This window comes from Musa acuminata, chromosome BXJ3-8 (genome assembly GCF_036884655.1).
Source record: "Musa acuminata AAA Group cultivar baxijiao chromosome BXJ3-8, Cavendish_Baxijiao_AAA, whole genome shotgun sequence".
NCBI classification, from domain to species: Eukaryota; Viridiplantae; Streptophyta; class Magnoliopsida; order Zingiberales; family Musaceae; genus Musa; species Musa acuminata.
The window spans coordinates 29229932-29245247 of record NC_088356.1 but is presented as its reverse complement, the minus strand read 5'-3'; the positions used below and the strand labels follow the sequence as shown (position 1 = coordinate 29245247).

The 15316-nt window shown below is 35.2% G+C and overlaps 1 protein-coding gene across 1 annotated transcript; it reads right to left on the bottom strand.

Moving 5' to 3' along the window:
* Positions 1 to 2673: 2673 nt before the first annotated feature.
* Positions 2674 to 7107, bottom strand: LOC103974404 (uncharacterized). Its single transcript, XM_009389226.3, has 6 exons — positions 6905 to 7107; positions 6760 to 6802; positions 6513 to 6596; positions 6199 to 6388; positions 4229 to 4496; positions 2674 to 3062 (listed from the first exon to the last, which is right to left on the bottom strand). The coding sequence occupies exons 1-6, from the start codon at positions 6968 to 6970 to the stop codon at positions 2847 to 2849; spliced, it is 867 nt and encodes a 288-aa protein (XP_009387501.2). The 5' UTR covers positions 6971 to 7107; the 3' UTR covers positions 2674 to 2846.
* Positions 7108 to 15316: the final 8209 nt, after the last annotated feature.

Below are 15316 nucleotides of genomic sequence, written 5' to 3'. Positions count from 1 at the left end.
TCTTTTCGAATCGATTTTCATCGAACGTACGAAATATTTTATGAAATCGAAGAATTTTTCACTGTACTAATTTAACCCCCCCCCCTCTTAGTGCCGCTCTTGATCCTAACAAAAATATGATCATATGACTATTGACAAATTAAAAATAACCAAAACCTCATTAATATGTGTGTTTGTATACTATAAATTTGAAATACCGGATGCAAAGTGGTTGGTGTTACATTAAATTAGAATCGTGTTATACGTACTTTTTGTTTGGGGATAATATTAATCAAAATTACTCTATCAACATCAATTCACGTTAAATCATATTATATATATATATATATATATATATATTCATGTCTATATATTATGAGTTTAAAAGAAGTAAAGTGTTATAAATACCGTGACATTCATATTGAGAGTGATACTAACATAGTATTTCTATATAATTTTTTACTTCTACCTATCGAATACCTTATGTTCATTACATGTGATCAAATATACATCTAATACGAGACATGATTATCGTAAGATTCTGTCAAGTTATTAATCCATTAATAACTAATTTTACCATGTTAAGTGAAAAAAATAACCATAAATTTAAGGAATAATAATAATTTATCCTATATGTATCTAGCAAAATAATGTTATAGCTCGACCAGGACTATACTGAAAAAGAATAGTGTAATTTCTTTTTTTTTCGAAACGTTTTTCATCTTGATTTGAAATTAAGAAGCAAAATAATTTGGTGGGTGGAAATAAGGGGGAAATCAATCGCTTTACGTTAAAAAAAGTGAACAATTTGGATACAAATGTCACAATGCGATCCTTATATATACAATTTACAATGTTATACTGACAAATCCTCATAAATTTTTGATAATTATATATTATTATAATTATTTTTGTTTCCATAGCCGTAGACTCTATTTTTCAAAATAGCAAAAGTGTCCTCAATCACTTTTTTTAATTTTTTTTCTCATTTTCTTTCTTTGATTATATTCAAGTAATTTTTCTCATGAAGTAATTACAAATTCACCTTGAATTAGATAAAAATAAAAAATAATATAATTTCATGCTTTTAAAGATTGAAATAAATAACAAAGTGCCAATTTTACGACTTAAAAATTGAAAAAAAAAAAAAAAGTGCATTTAGACCTTTGCAAGTTATTTCTAAGGTTTCTTAAAATTTTAAAAAATTTTGAAAAAAATGAGTTAGACGATCATAAAAATAATGTAACCTCATTCAAAAATAATATAATCTTCAAACAAAATTCCCTAAAATCTTCGTTCATAATATTCAGGTGGTTTCTGGCTCAAAGTGGCTGTAAATTTATCTTAAATTGGGTAAAATAAAAAAATATAATATTCAATTTTCAAATACTAAAATTAATAATAATAATAATAATAATAATAATAATAATAATAATAATTTTTATATATTTAAAAAATAGAATGTCATAATTAGGTATTTGTTCGTCATTTCTAATGTTTTCTTAAAAAAAATTTAAAAAAAGAAGATGATGAGTTATATTATTTTTTAATGGAATTAGGTTGTTTTTTAATATGACCATTATTTTTTACAGAGATTATGCTGTTTTTGAATAAGACTTTAATAGTTTATTGTAAACTCTTGGACTTAAATGTTGATTTCATCATTTGTCTCAAAAATAAAATTACACAAACACAACTAATATAATCACATTGATAAAAAGTGCAACTTAATTATCCAAAAATTCCCTCTCATAATACTTAAGTGATGTTTGCCCCCAAATGATTATAAATTCACTTTAATGTGGACAAGATTGAAAACATGGCACAAGTTGAAGTTTTCAAGCACAAATTCACTTTAATTCACTTTATATTTTTTATTTTGATAATAATTTTATTTAATTTTAAAAATATTTTTATGTTATATTAATATTATTTGATTTTTATTAGCATTATTTTAAGTCCGATCTATTGTTGACTTAAATCGGGCTATATATATATATATATATATATATATATATATATATACTCCTATCCCATACAAATTCCTGTAAACAACGTGGAGTGGCTGGCAGACAGACCAAAAGCCAGCGGGCGTATTCTACGTAATTATAGCTGATACAAGCAAATTTGAAGTAAATCTATGCATGATGCAATTACGGGTGGATTTATTTATTCCGACAACTTCGAACATGCTTGATTTATTAATGCCTTTACTGAAAAGACTATAAACAAGTTATGTTATAACTACAATGATAAGATAAAAGCTTGCGTAATGTTCTTGCTTATTATCTACAAGTAGATGATATTATATACGTGAATATACTAAAGATTGTTGTAAGACAAATCAATCATTTGATCTACTACTACCTGCAACGGTTTTTTACTTAATTTCAACTTACATTCATCTTATTGTATATCCATTTCTTGTCTGTCAATTGCGCTGCATTGTAAGTCCAAACCACGTGTATCTAGGTGAGGAAAACAAGATGAATGGAGTGCGAGATACCACGAATCAGATGCAACAGTAATACAATAAAAAACTAGTCAGCCACAGCAAAGACAGATAAAATAAGGATTGAACACAATAAGCTGGCATTCTTCTCCGGAAACTCGGAAATTTCAACTCAGGAGACAACAGTAAACTACATGTCATACTGAAACACAATCAAGATATCTAAATCTGCAATGTGATGGTGAGAATAAAACGTTCAGCTACCAATAAATTAGGGCACTGAATATTGCAAAACGAATGCACTTATGAACTAAATAATACAGTTGCTGGCTTGAAAGAATGTGGTTTGTACTAGAGAAGCTAGATTGACCTTTATCAGCTATATTCTTACACAAAAGAAGGGTAAAAAGGGAGCTTACTTTGTTCCTACTGTTATGGTGAAAAAGTAGAGCTTGAGGACTACAGCAAGAGCCAACTGCAACAGGAATATTCCAGCAACGATTAGAAACCACCTCTCACCTGCAGATTTTATGTGTGAACGAAGATTCAAGGCAACAAAAGCAGCAGACATGAATCCAGCAACACCAACAATCACCCATCTGAATATCTCCACAGGTACGATAGACAGACACTGTAAAGATACAATAGGGATCAATGTTGTATAACTTCAAAGTTTGATCTTCACAACCATGAACTGTTTGGAAGGTACTAACAGAAAGAGGCTAGAAATATATAGCGGTACTTATAAAAAAATGCAGCAAGTATAATACAATCAATCATGTTATAATGAAACCCTTGCTTTTGGCTTTTAGGATTATGTTATGGACTCACACAACCAATGAAGTTTTAATTATATTTCGCTTCATACAAACAATGACTTGCAGCTCAAACTGACACCCATATGTATCAGAAATTAGAGATTCGATCAAATATTTGTGGATGTGCTCATAGTGGGTCTGAATGCACTTTACTCTCTCTTTCTCTCTCTCAAACTTCAAAATATTCCCAGAAAGCATATTCTCACATTTTTGTAAAATGATTGCTTTTGTGTAGTGCATGATATGGTTGAACTTGGACCCCACAAAATATATAAATGACAATCTTGCAACAAAAATACAGCGCTATTTCTTAAGCCATAGTTCAATGAAGACTGAATTACAGAAAAAATGTGTCATCATCATTTACAAAAAAGGAAGAGTAAAATCATTTGAAGATCAAATATGATGTCATTTTTTTAATCAAAATTGAACCAAATATTTGATTGTTATATGAGCCTGGTTTACAGCGTGATTTGAAGATTTTACCACAACCAACAAGTCATACACTACAAAGTTTGTGAATTAGCAACATGACCCTGCAAAAACAAATGCTGTATAATGAGCTTAATCCACATGTCATAAACTATCAATACGATCATTAACTTTATGAAGCAAGGAATTATTCTATGACCAGCACTTTAGCTGGCATTTATCTTTCCATGGATTGGCAAATGTTTCAGATGACCAAAAAAAATCAGCATAATAGCATATTTTTCTGAAACCTATTTGGCCAATAAATATGTAGACTGTTCTAATTCATGCAAATTGTAATTCAAAAACATGGAAACCAATTTAATCATGTACAAAGTACAAAGTGCAAATCTAAATATCGTATTCCAAATTGAAACACAAAAAAAAAATCAATATCTATTAATGCTTGCAGATACACACTCAAAGAAAACAGCTTCTATGCAAAGCATGCTAAGAAACAGATTCAAGGATAAACAAAATAGAAACATAACATGAATATGTAGCTTACCGAGGCAGGAATGAATATGAACAGAGAGTAACCATATAGACACCAAAGTTGAATGAGGCCAGATGGTACAGAGAAGTACTTGAGAATAATGTATAAACCAAGAGGAACAAAGGTAACATAACCATAGAATAAACCAGCAGACCAAGTAACCAGGTTAATGTCATAATCCCACTCTTTCTTCTGCAATTTGTGTGCCACATATGTGACAAATGTGCCAATTGCAGCTGCTACAAAGATCAAAGTCGTGCATATCCAGAAAGGTCCATACCTGCCAGAGGCATGAAATAAAGAAACAATAACGTACAATTATCATGTGAAACATAATTTATTATAACATCAGATATAACCACAGAATAACTAATGGACAAATTTATACATCTGATAAGGAAAAAAAAACTAAGTTAATCCCATGAGGATAGAATTTTCCACAGTTGCCGCACCTAGGAATATCAGTGATCAACGTATCAAGCAAGTTGGAGAACTAAAACACCTGAATCATTTAATACATAACTGGAACTTAAAAGGAATTACTACATAATCTTCAGCATATTTTCAGAATAGGCAATTAGGAAACAAAAATAAAGGCACAAAAGAGAATTGTACAAAAAGTCAGGATCAAATGACCCATTGTATGTAACACACAACAAGATGTTTTTAAAAATCATACAAAATTCAAGATATTTGACAACTTGAGGTTGCATATGACAGACATTACCACTGTTAGGTTGAAAACACCCTCTAAATGAAATTTCACTAATTTCCATAGTTAGATATTTTAATTAGTGCCAAAAACTCCATGTGAACAACTACAAATATTGTTTGAATAAAATCAATTTCAATGATGATCCTAATTTAAAATATCAAATAGGATTTCAGCTTTTCTGTCCTTGTTTGTCATAACCAGGTCATAAATCAGCATTCAGGTACTTTATATACTTCATCCATAAGCTATGACAGTCCATATTCATCATGATTTAATCCAGTTTAATTGATGACCAATTACATCAATTTCTCAGTTAGTTCTTGAGATTCTCAAGTTTTATCTTCTAATTAAGCTCAATTACCAAATCACAATAAATCAACTCAATTGATCATTCAAAGCATCAATTGTTATTATGAACAGTCTACTTTAGTCCAAATTACCTATTTTAATAACTACTTGTGTCAATTCAGTGAATAGCAATTGATGCAAATGACCTAAATCAAGCTTGATTTGATCATCCAAAATATATTATTATGACAAAGTAACCTTGAATCTTAATTATAGAACAAAACATCACCTTCCCATTTTACCTAGATAATTTACTTACACCTTTATCCATAACTGCCACATTGCCATTTTCAAGCCACCAAATTCAAAATTATTAGGAAAAAATGGACTCATCGATAGCTATAACAACCTCACAAGTCTGTAAATACCCTCTCATTCCATTGTTAAAACCATTTTCTTGATTACCTCCCCCCTTCCCCTTTCTCTTCATTTTCTGAAGGTAAATTTGTTAATTGTTAGAACGAATAAACTAACCTTCCATCTATAGTCTAAACTTCATAGCTTGAAAATAGGTCAAAGTCCATTCGGAACAAATTACTAACAAGTAACAAGATCTATAGGGGCTCCAGCACAAGCAAAGAATAAATGTAGAGCTGCAACCTTCTTTCATCAAAAGCCTGATGTTTCAATATATCACGTTTCAAAACAGCCTAAAACCAAATATTCATCTTCGTAGAATCTGTATTTTGACAATCAAGTTCTTAAGAACTCATATCCAACTAAGGGAAGAAAGGTGTAGCAAGTTCTTAAGAGTTCATATCCCACTAAGAAAATAAACAGTCCAAAATGAAAAAAAAGGGCAATCACGGTTTAATTTATCGCTCCACATGGTGAATGCACGTGTGAATAAATGAGACATCACACAATCAAGAGATAGTATAACGCAGCAGCACGAAGATGGCTGGGGCGGGAAACATACAAGTCGGGGTTGTCTGCTGTCTTCTCCGTGAAGTTCCCCCTGAACGGGAAAAGGGAGTCTCTGATCCTTTCCACCACGTCCGCGGTATCGACATCGAAGTAGGGTTTATAAGCGCTCACCGTGAATGATTGCATCCACCCGGTCGGCTGGGGCTCGCTCGATCCCCCTGCAGCCGGCTTCGAGAAGGTGTCTGCGAATGTTATAGCAGTCATTAATCCCAGATCCAGATCGAAAGTGGATAAATGATATGAATGAAACGGAAGCAATTAAGTGAAAATAAAAAGGCGGGTGATCGAAAGGAATCGAGGGAAAACCATCGGCATCAGAAGGTGGGCGGAAAACTGCGGATAGCTTGCCATGGGTCTCGGAAGAAGGTGGAAAAGTCTGGAGATTGGACTCTGCAACATCACCAAAAGACGCAAGAATTTAATTTAGAGAAAAATTTTTAACATATTTTTTCCTCAAAAAAGAGAGACGTCAAAATAAGAAAAAAGAAAAAAAGAATGCGAGATCCAAATGCAAATCGAAAGGAACCGGGATGCAGCGAACCCTAATCATTACCTGTGAATCTGACAGTAGTAATGCGATCGGGGCCAGAGACGACCTGCAAAATACAAATCAATCAACGAGGAGGGGATGCAGGATTGTCATATCGATAGATCTGGAAGAGATCGGTCGATCCAGAAGAGATGGTAGAATCACGTACAGGAGCAGCAGCAGGGACGGAGCCGGAGACCTTCTGGTTGTCGATGGAGGTGTAACCTGACATCATCTTCTCTTCTTTCCCGTCTCTCTTCTCCGAGCTTTGCCCTCTTCCCTCAGAGTTGGTGCTGGTTTTTTTGGGTGGTCACATTTTATTTCTTCCCTTCCAATACCCCCAGCCCAATCGCGCGTAAATGACACGCCTTTCGTATTAGGTTATTAGCCTAAACGAGTCAGATATTTTACATGTCTGGGAGTTCCACAGTGTAATTTTACGTGTCTCGTTTTCATCAGAACTAGCTTAAGTCTGACCCATGATGGAGGAGACTATTTAGAAAGAGAGGTTCAATCGCATAATACAAGCGTCATCGTTTTCATTATCTTGCAAATTAGTCATCCTTCTATTCTTGGATACAAGCGTCGCCCAACACTTCGATAAAAATTAATCAATAATAAATATACATTATTAGAGCTACATTGGAACGAGAAGAAGTTTACGATCAACATCGCAGCTGCTATACTTTGTTGAATGAGATGGAAATGTTTGGCAGTCGGGGGAGTAGGGTAACACCCAACGGCTGGTTTTATACTGAAGCAGTGGATTGGGAACATGATTTTGCATCTTAGGACTACTGAGAGCAAAGATGAGGAGGTTAGACTGACCGAAGAGGATACGGATGATGAAACCAGCTGATAAGAGGCTGAGGGTTCCACACAATCCGATAGTTCATGAGCCACATCTAGAAGTTCTTACCTTTGAGAATTCATGGTTGATCACGCCAATGACCGAGTTAATGTTGTAACTGTTTTCAAAGGAAGATAATGATCCAATGATTTCTCGAATCTAATGCATATGAACAATTTAAAGAAATCATTAAACACCTTGATAATATGAGATGTGAGATCCAGAATCTGATCGGTTTGATCTCTAAAATTAATCTTCTCTTATCTGAATGTATAAGAGGAGTCTTTTTCGTCTCTCTAACTCGCAGGCCTTCGATAGAAGCATGATCTTATAGAACATGCGATAGTATTTAGAACATAAATGATCTTATACGCCACTTCTAATACCCTCACGTGTCAAGCTTTCTTGACCACTCTACGAGAGAACGTCAAATGGTGATTTTATCACTTTCCATTAACCTCAATAACATTAGAGCAAATGGTAAGGGGATTTAAGCTTTATTTCATCAACAACCAATATCTAAAGATGGTTGCTACAGTCATACTATCTATCGTACGAGGTGATGACAAGTCATTGGCAGACTATCATGAAGTTGAAGTTGATGGAGTTGAATGATGATGATAAGCCGTTACCAAATTACATCATCAAGTTCAATGATGAAACTTGGTAGGTAATCTATGCTTTCAATAGCCTAAAGTCAGGTTTCTTTGATCAATTGTAAAAACTTCTAATGATATTCCTCGACCAACTCCAAAGGCACCCTGGGGAGTCAACACAGCTCCATTCTGTTAGGAAGATATAAATTCATCCTAAAGGCTCGTGTGGCAATTACGAGGGATAGTTGGAGTGGGAGAAGGCTCGACAGATATAATCACGATGTATTACTTGTTCACCTGATGTGGACTCTGTTAGGATCGAGAGCACTAAGAGGGGGGGGTGAATTAGTGCAGCGGAAATCTTACAGCGATTAAAACCAAAAGCTGCGTTCGTTCAATAAAAACTATTATGATGCAAAAGCTAATTCTCAGTTTGTATCTAAGTGTCGTTTGCGTCTAAGCGCAGATTGCGTCTAAGCACAGTTTGCGTCTAAACACAGTTTGCGTCTAAGCGTAGTTTGCGTCTAAGCGCAGTTTACGTCTAAACACAGTTTGCGTCTAAGCGCAGTTTTGCGTCTAAGCGCAGTTTGCGTCTAAACGCAGATTTACGTCTAAACTCAGATTTACGTCTAAACGCAGTTTTACGTCTAAACGCAGATTTACGTCTAAACGCAGTTTTACGTCTAAACGCAGATTTACGTCTAAACTCGGATTTACGTCTAAACGTAGTTTTACGTCTAAACGCAGATTTACGTCTAAACGCAGTTTTACGTCTAAACGCAGATTTACGTCTAAACTCAGTTTACGTCTAAAACGTCTTTACACAGTTTGAGCAGTTTTACGTCTAAATGCAATTTTACGTCTAGACGCAGTTTCAAAGGGATCTGAACTTTAGAAACTCGTTCGTAAAAGCGTAGAAGACAGTTTTGCAGAATCAAGGCGTAAACGTAAACTGCGATGTAAATATCGTACGAAAACGCTGGTTTACGTCTGAAAGCAGATTCGGACAGATCAGCACTTAAAAACTTGTTCGTGAAGGCGTAGAAGACAGTTTTGCAGAATCAAAACGTAAACGTAAACTGTAATGTACGAAAACACCGATTTACGTCTGAATGCAGATTCGGAAAGAACAGCACTTAGAACTTGTTCGTAAAAGCGCAGAATGCAGTAGTTATGAAGGAGGTTTGCAGTAATGATAAAGTGCTCAAAATAAACGCAAACCAGAGATTTAGAGTGGTTCGGTCAGTCTTGACCTACTCCACTTTTGGCTTCCTCCACCGATGAGGTCACCGACGTCAACTAGAGGCCTTCCTTCAATAGGCGAAGGCCAACTACCCTCTTACAGATTCACTCCTTTTGACGGGCTTAGGAGACAACCCTTACAGAAGTTTTCTCTCCTCTCTTTACAACTCAAACTTGAAGAATAGAAAGAGGAGAACTAGCAGTTTTGAGCTCTAAGAAACACAGAAAGATAGCAAGATTTCGAGTGTTTGTTCTGTGCTTTCAGTGCTGAATGGGTGGGGTATTTATAGGCCCCAACCCAATTCAAATTTGGAGCTCAAAACGATCAAATCCTGGAATTCCGGGATCAGGCGGTTGCACCTCCTGACTGGAGAGGTTGCACCGCCTGGCAGAGCTCGAAGACTGAGCTCAAGCGGTGCCACCTCTCTGTCAGGGAGGTTGCACCGCCCAGTTTTGCTCGAAGACTGAGCTCAGGCGGTGCCACCTCTCTGTCAGGGAGGTTGCACCGCCCAGTCTAGCTCGAAGACTGAGCTCAGGCGGTGCCACCTCCCGGCTGGGGAGGTTGCACCGCCCAGTCTCGCTGGGAGGCTTAGCCCAAGCGGTGCCACCTCCTGGCCTAGGCGGTTGCACCTCCTGGCACTATTCCAGATCACTGGTTGGGCTCCAAGCTTGGCCCAAACCAGTCCGAATTCGGGCCCAATTGGCCCAAGATTAAGTTAATGGGATCACCTCCCATTTTCCAACTTAATCAACGTGCTAACTACGATTAGATCTAAGACAATTTCTGTAGCTTTGCTTCGGTGCGTCAATCGCTTCTTCCGGCGAGTTTCCGGCGAACTTCCGTCGATCATCCGATGAACCCTCGGTGATGCTCCTGCGGACTTCCGGCAAACTCCTGGACTTTGCGACGATCCACTTGGCAAGTTCCGACGAGCTTCGCTTGGCAAGCTTCTGGACTTCTCGGATCTGTTCTCGCAGAACCTCCAACGACCGTCCGAACTTCCGTCGAACTCTCGAACTTCCAACGTGATCATGAACTTGACTCCGGCGCAACTCCTACTGCTTGTCTAACTTTCATCGTAGTTAATCCTGCACACTTAAAACAAAAACTTCGATCGAGACAATTAATCCTAAGCAATTAATCAAGTTGTCCGGCATGTCATTGGTCCCTCGACGCTTCGTCCGATTCTTCGACGCATCGTCCTTTCCTGCAGCCTATTGCCCAATCGGCCAGTTGACTCTACAACTCCGATATCCTTGGCACAATACCCGCTCTTCTTGGCCCGATGCCCGAGTCCACGACCCGAAGCCTTCTGTCGATACGTCGACTGATCCACCGGCCCGACGTCCAATCTTCTGACATGTTCCTCCGACACAACATGATTTTCCTGCTTTAATTGTCTCATCCTGATCGAAGCATCCTGCGTCACTCAAAACGCAGATTAAATCATAAACATATGTCAAGTAGTTTCATCATCAAAATACGAGATTCAACAATCTCCCCCTTTTTGATGATGACAACTACTTAATGACGGAGTTAAACTTAACTCCCGGAGTTTAAACAAACTCCCCCTATCAATATGCCATATTGATAGAAACTCTTAGATTCAAAAATCTAAGCAACATGTCATCATAAACGGAGTTAACCTTAACTCCCAGAGTTTAAACAAACTCCCCCTATCAATATGCCATATTGATAGAACCTTGAATTCAAACTGAATTCAAGTCATTGCAATATTCATTATGAATACTTGCAACACGTCAACATGAACATATGCATAAACTTATGCATCACATGTCATGTCATCAACATACTTCTCCCCCTTTGTCATCAACAAAAAGGAGAAGTATCACAATCAAGTGTTTGTGATATTGGTTCAACTTATTGCATGAAAAACATAATATCAAGTTTTATCATCATGCAGTTTTGAAGCCAAAAAATTTAGCAAATGTTACATCATGCTTAGAATATTCAAGCTATCAAGTTTTAGATATGCAAGTTTTACAGCATACAAGATAGCACTTTTATAACATGCAAGCTAGCAATGTTGCAACATTTTAGAACTTGCAAGCTAGCAATTTAGAGATGTTCAAGAAGGCAACTCTTGCTTCTTGAAATATGCAAGTTGTAAGCTAGCAACTTTTTACGATATGCAAGTTTTGCTTCTTGAGATAGGCAAGATAGCACATTTGCAAATTTTTGTTTGGCAAGCTTGTGATGTTCAAGATAACAAGCTCTTTCTTCTCTAAATGTGTAACTTAGCACTCATCATGATTTACATCATTTGCAATACATCACATCATAATTAGAAAGCACAAGTATTGCATGCATAATTGCAAATCATAAATGTTTCATATCATGATGGTATCAATTTTGTCAAATTATATCCTACCATGCATGATCAATAACTCCTCATTTGTATTTCATGCATTATTTCATTTCATCTCATAAGGAATATCAAGAAAAGTTATTGGATGAGGAGATAAATATTTTATGAATACACGGAATTGTATAAAAATCATATCATAAGTGTTTCGTGTATTCATATTATCACATGAAGCATATTATCATTTTTGAGATTCATAACATGAATAACGTTATTACTATTTCATCAAAATCAATTTCGAGATTCACACAATATCATGCATTAATCTCGATAAGATGGGAAAAGCATTTTATTTTTAAGTGATTCTTTTAACACATCATAAAAACTCATTCATAATTCAAGTGATTTACAAGATATCATAAATAAATTTATCACTTGTATTTCATCAAAATCGAGAACCCTAGAGATAGAAAATGATTGAAGCATTTAACATGATTGAAGCATGATTCATATTTAAAGTGTATCTTATGTCGTAAATACGAATCAAGCATTTGTCAAATCTGAAATCATCCTCAAAATTACATTCAATAAATTCATATATGACAAGCATAGATTTATTGAAAAATCTATAAGATAGAGGATTGCATTTCAAGTGTTTATCAATTGTAGCATTTCATCACATGGCAAGATATCATCAAGTAGAATTACGATGCAAGTTCTTGATATCTTAACATGATGAAAATTCAAATATGGCACTTATAGTATCAATTCATGAATACCAAAAGATATTATTTGTGATTTCAATTTTGCAAGATCATGATTATGATTTAGACATAACTTATTCAAATCAAATCGTCAACTTGAAACTCATAATCAAGTCATTAAAATTGATTTCGAAATTCACAAAATATCATGAAATCAAAAGACAAGTTGCATTTCATTTGAAGAACTCCTTTTTGATAAATGTAGGGAGCATAATAAACGATCTTGATTTATAAAGAGCTTCATGTTATAATTATCAAGATCATGATTTTAATAATTATTCTCTTTAGCAAAGAATCACAAAAGCACTTTATTTTTGCATAAGAAATCTCATTGTATTATGATTTATAAATTCTTTTTCTGCACATGAATCATAAGAGATATGTATGTGAAACAAATCTTTGCAAGCAAAGACACTATCATTCATATTTCAAGATGGAATTTATAAGCAGGAATCATTTCATCAAATCCATTTTAGAAAAATATTTTTCATAAGTGTATGAGAAAATCCGATTGTTAGGATACCAATTGTTAAGTGAATCCGAAAAAGAAATTAGTACTTTCATGCATTCGGATAAGATTTTGCTATAGATTTTCAAGTTCAATTATGAAGATAAAACATGCTCATGATCATAAAAATTTATGTATCCAAAACATATAATTTCCAACATGTTATAGTGTAAAATCATCATCGCAATTAAGTGTTTTGAACATTGAATCAAGAATGTCCGAAAAATAATCTTAACACGTTCATGCATTCGAGCACATTTTTGCCATAGTTTTTCAAATATACTCATGAGAATAACACATGCTTATCATCGGCTTAAAATCTCATGCATAAAATTGTTAATCGAAATATTTAATTTCATCATTATGCATTTCTTCAAATCAAACATGATCTTTAATCAAAATCGAGAAATAACAATGGAAATCAACGTAATGCACATTATTACTTCTTAACCATGATTTCATATTTTCAATCAAGATCATTTTATTTGTTTATCATAAAATATGCAATATTATCATTTTCGAAATTACTTAGTATGATCATAATAATAATTTTTTTTTTTTTAACATGTAATTTTTAAGAAAATTAATTCTAAACTAAAAGAGAAAAATACATCATGAAAGCATCAAGTAATTTCAAAATAAATTAGGGGGATTTCGATTACCTCATTATTGTAGGCTGTTAAGGCGTAGTTTACCGCCTTGCTTTTGTTGACTTTCTCTTCTTCGGAGGAGCTCGATTCATCCCAATTTTTGTTCTTCTTCTTGCGTTTAAAGCAAGTAGTTTGATTCTTTTTGCTTTTTAATTTTCGTTTCATTTATAGTTTAAGTTCACCATCACTTGAGCTTATGCTCGAGTGGTCTTCAAATGTTCTATGTCCCAAATCCTTCCTGTTCTTTGGAATGTTGTTTTGTTCATCATTGTCCTCATCACTTGAGTCATCGCTCAAGTGGCATTCATTTGTCCAGAGTTCCAAATCCTTCCTGTTCTTTGGAAGGTGGTTCTCAAGTTCTTCACGTGCATTGCACGTCATTTCATATGTGATCAATGAACCAATTAGTTCTTCAAGTGGAAATTGGTTCAGGTTTTTTGATTCTTGAATAGCAGTTACTTTTGAATCCCAAGTTTTAGAAAGTGAGCGCAAAACTTTGTTAACGAGTTCAAAATCCGAAAAGCTTTTACCAAGTGATTTTAAACCATTGACGACATCCGTAAAACGGGTGTACATGTCAACAACGGTTTCGCTTGGTTTCATATGAAAAAGCTCGAAATCATGTAGTAAAATATTAACTTTCGAGTCTTTGACTCTACTAGTTCCCTCGTGCGTGATTTCAAGAGCATGCAAAATATCGAAAGCCGTTTCGCACAAAGAAACCCGATTGAACTCATTTTTGTCCAAAGCGCAAAATAAGGCATTCATAGCCTTTGCGTTTAAAGAAAAATACTTCTTCTCTAAATCCGACCATTCGTTCATCGGTTTAGAGGGAAGTTGAAAACTGTTTTCAACGATATTCCATAAATCCAGATTTAGAGAAATCAAGAAAACTCTCATTCGAGTTTTCCAATAAGTGTAGTCCAATCCGTTAAAGAACGGTGGACGAAAGATCGAAAAGCCCTCTTGAAGAGCCATTTCTCTCGGGTGTAAATCCGAAATGAGAAATACCCCGCTCTGATACCAATTGTTAGGATCGAGAGCACTAAGAGGGGGGGGTGAATTAGTGCAGCGGAAATCTTACAGCGATTAAAACCAAAAGCTGCGTTCGTTCAATAAAAACTATTATGATGCAAAAGCTAATTCTCAGTTTGTATCTAAGTGCAGATTGCATCTAAGCGCAGATTGCGTCTAAGCGCAGTTTGCGTCTAAGCGCAGTTTGCGTCTAAGCGTAGTTTGCGTCTAAACACAGTTTGCGTCTAAGCGTAGTTTGCGTCTAAACGCAGATTTACGTCTAAACTCAGATTTACGTCTAAACGCAGTTTTACGTCTAAACGCAGATTTACGTCTAAACGCAGTTTTACGTCTAAACGCAGATTTACGTCTAAACTCAGATTTATGTCTAAACGCAGTTTTACGTCTAAACGCAGATTTACGTCTAAACGCAGTTTTACGTCTAAACGCAAATTTACGTCTAAACTCAGTTTACGTCTAAAACGTCTTTACACAGTTTGAGCAGTTTTACGTCTAAATGCAATTTTACGTCTAGACGCAGTTTCAAAGGGATCTGAACTTTAGAAACTCGTTCGTAAAAGCGTAGAAGACAGTTTTGCAGAATCAAGGCGTAAACGTAAACTGCGATGT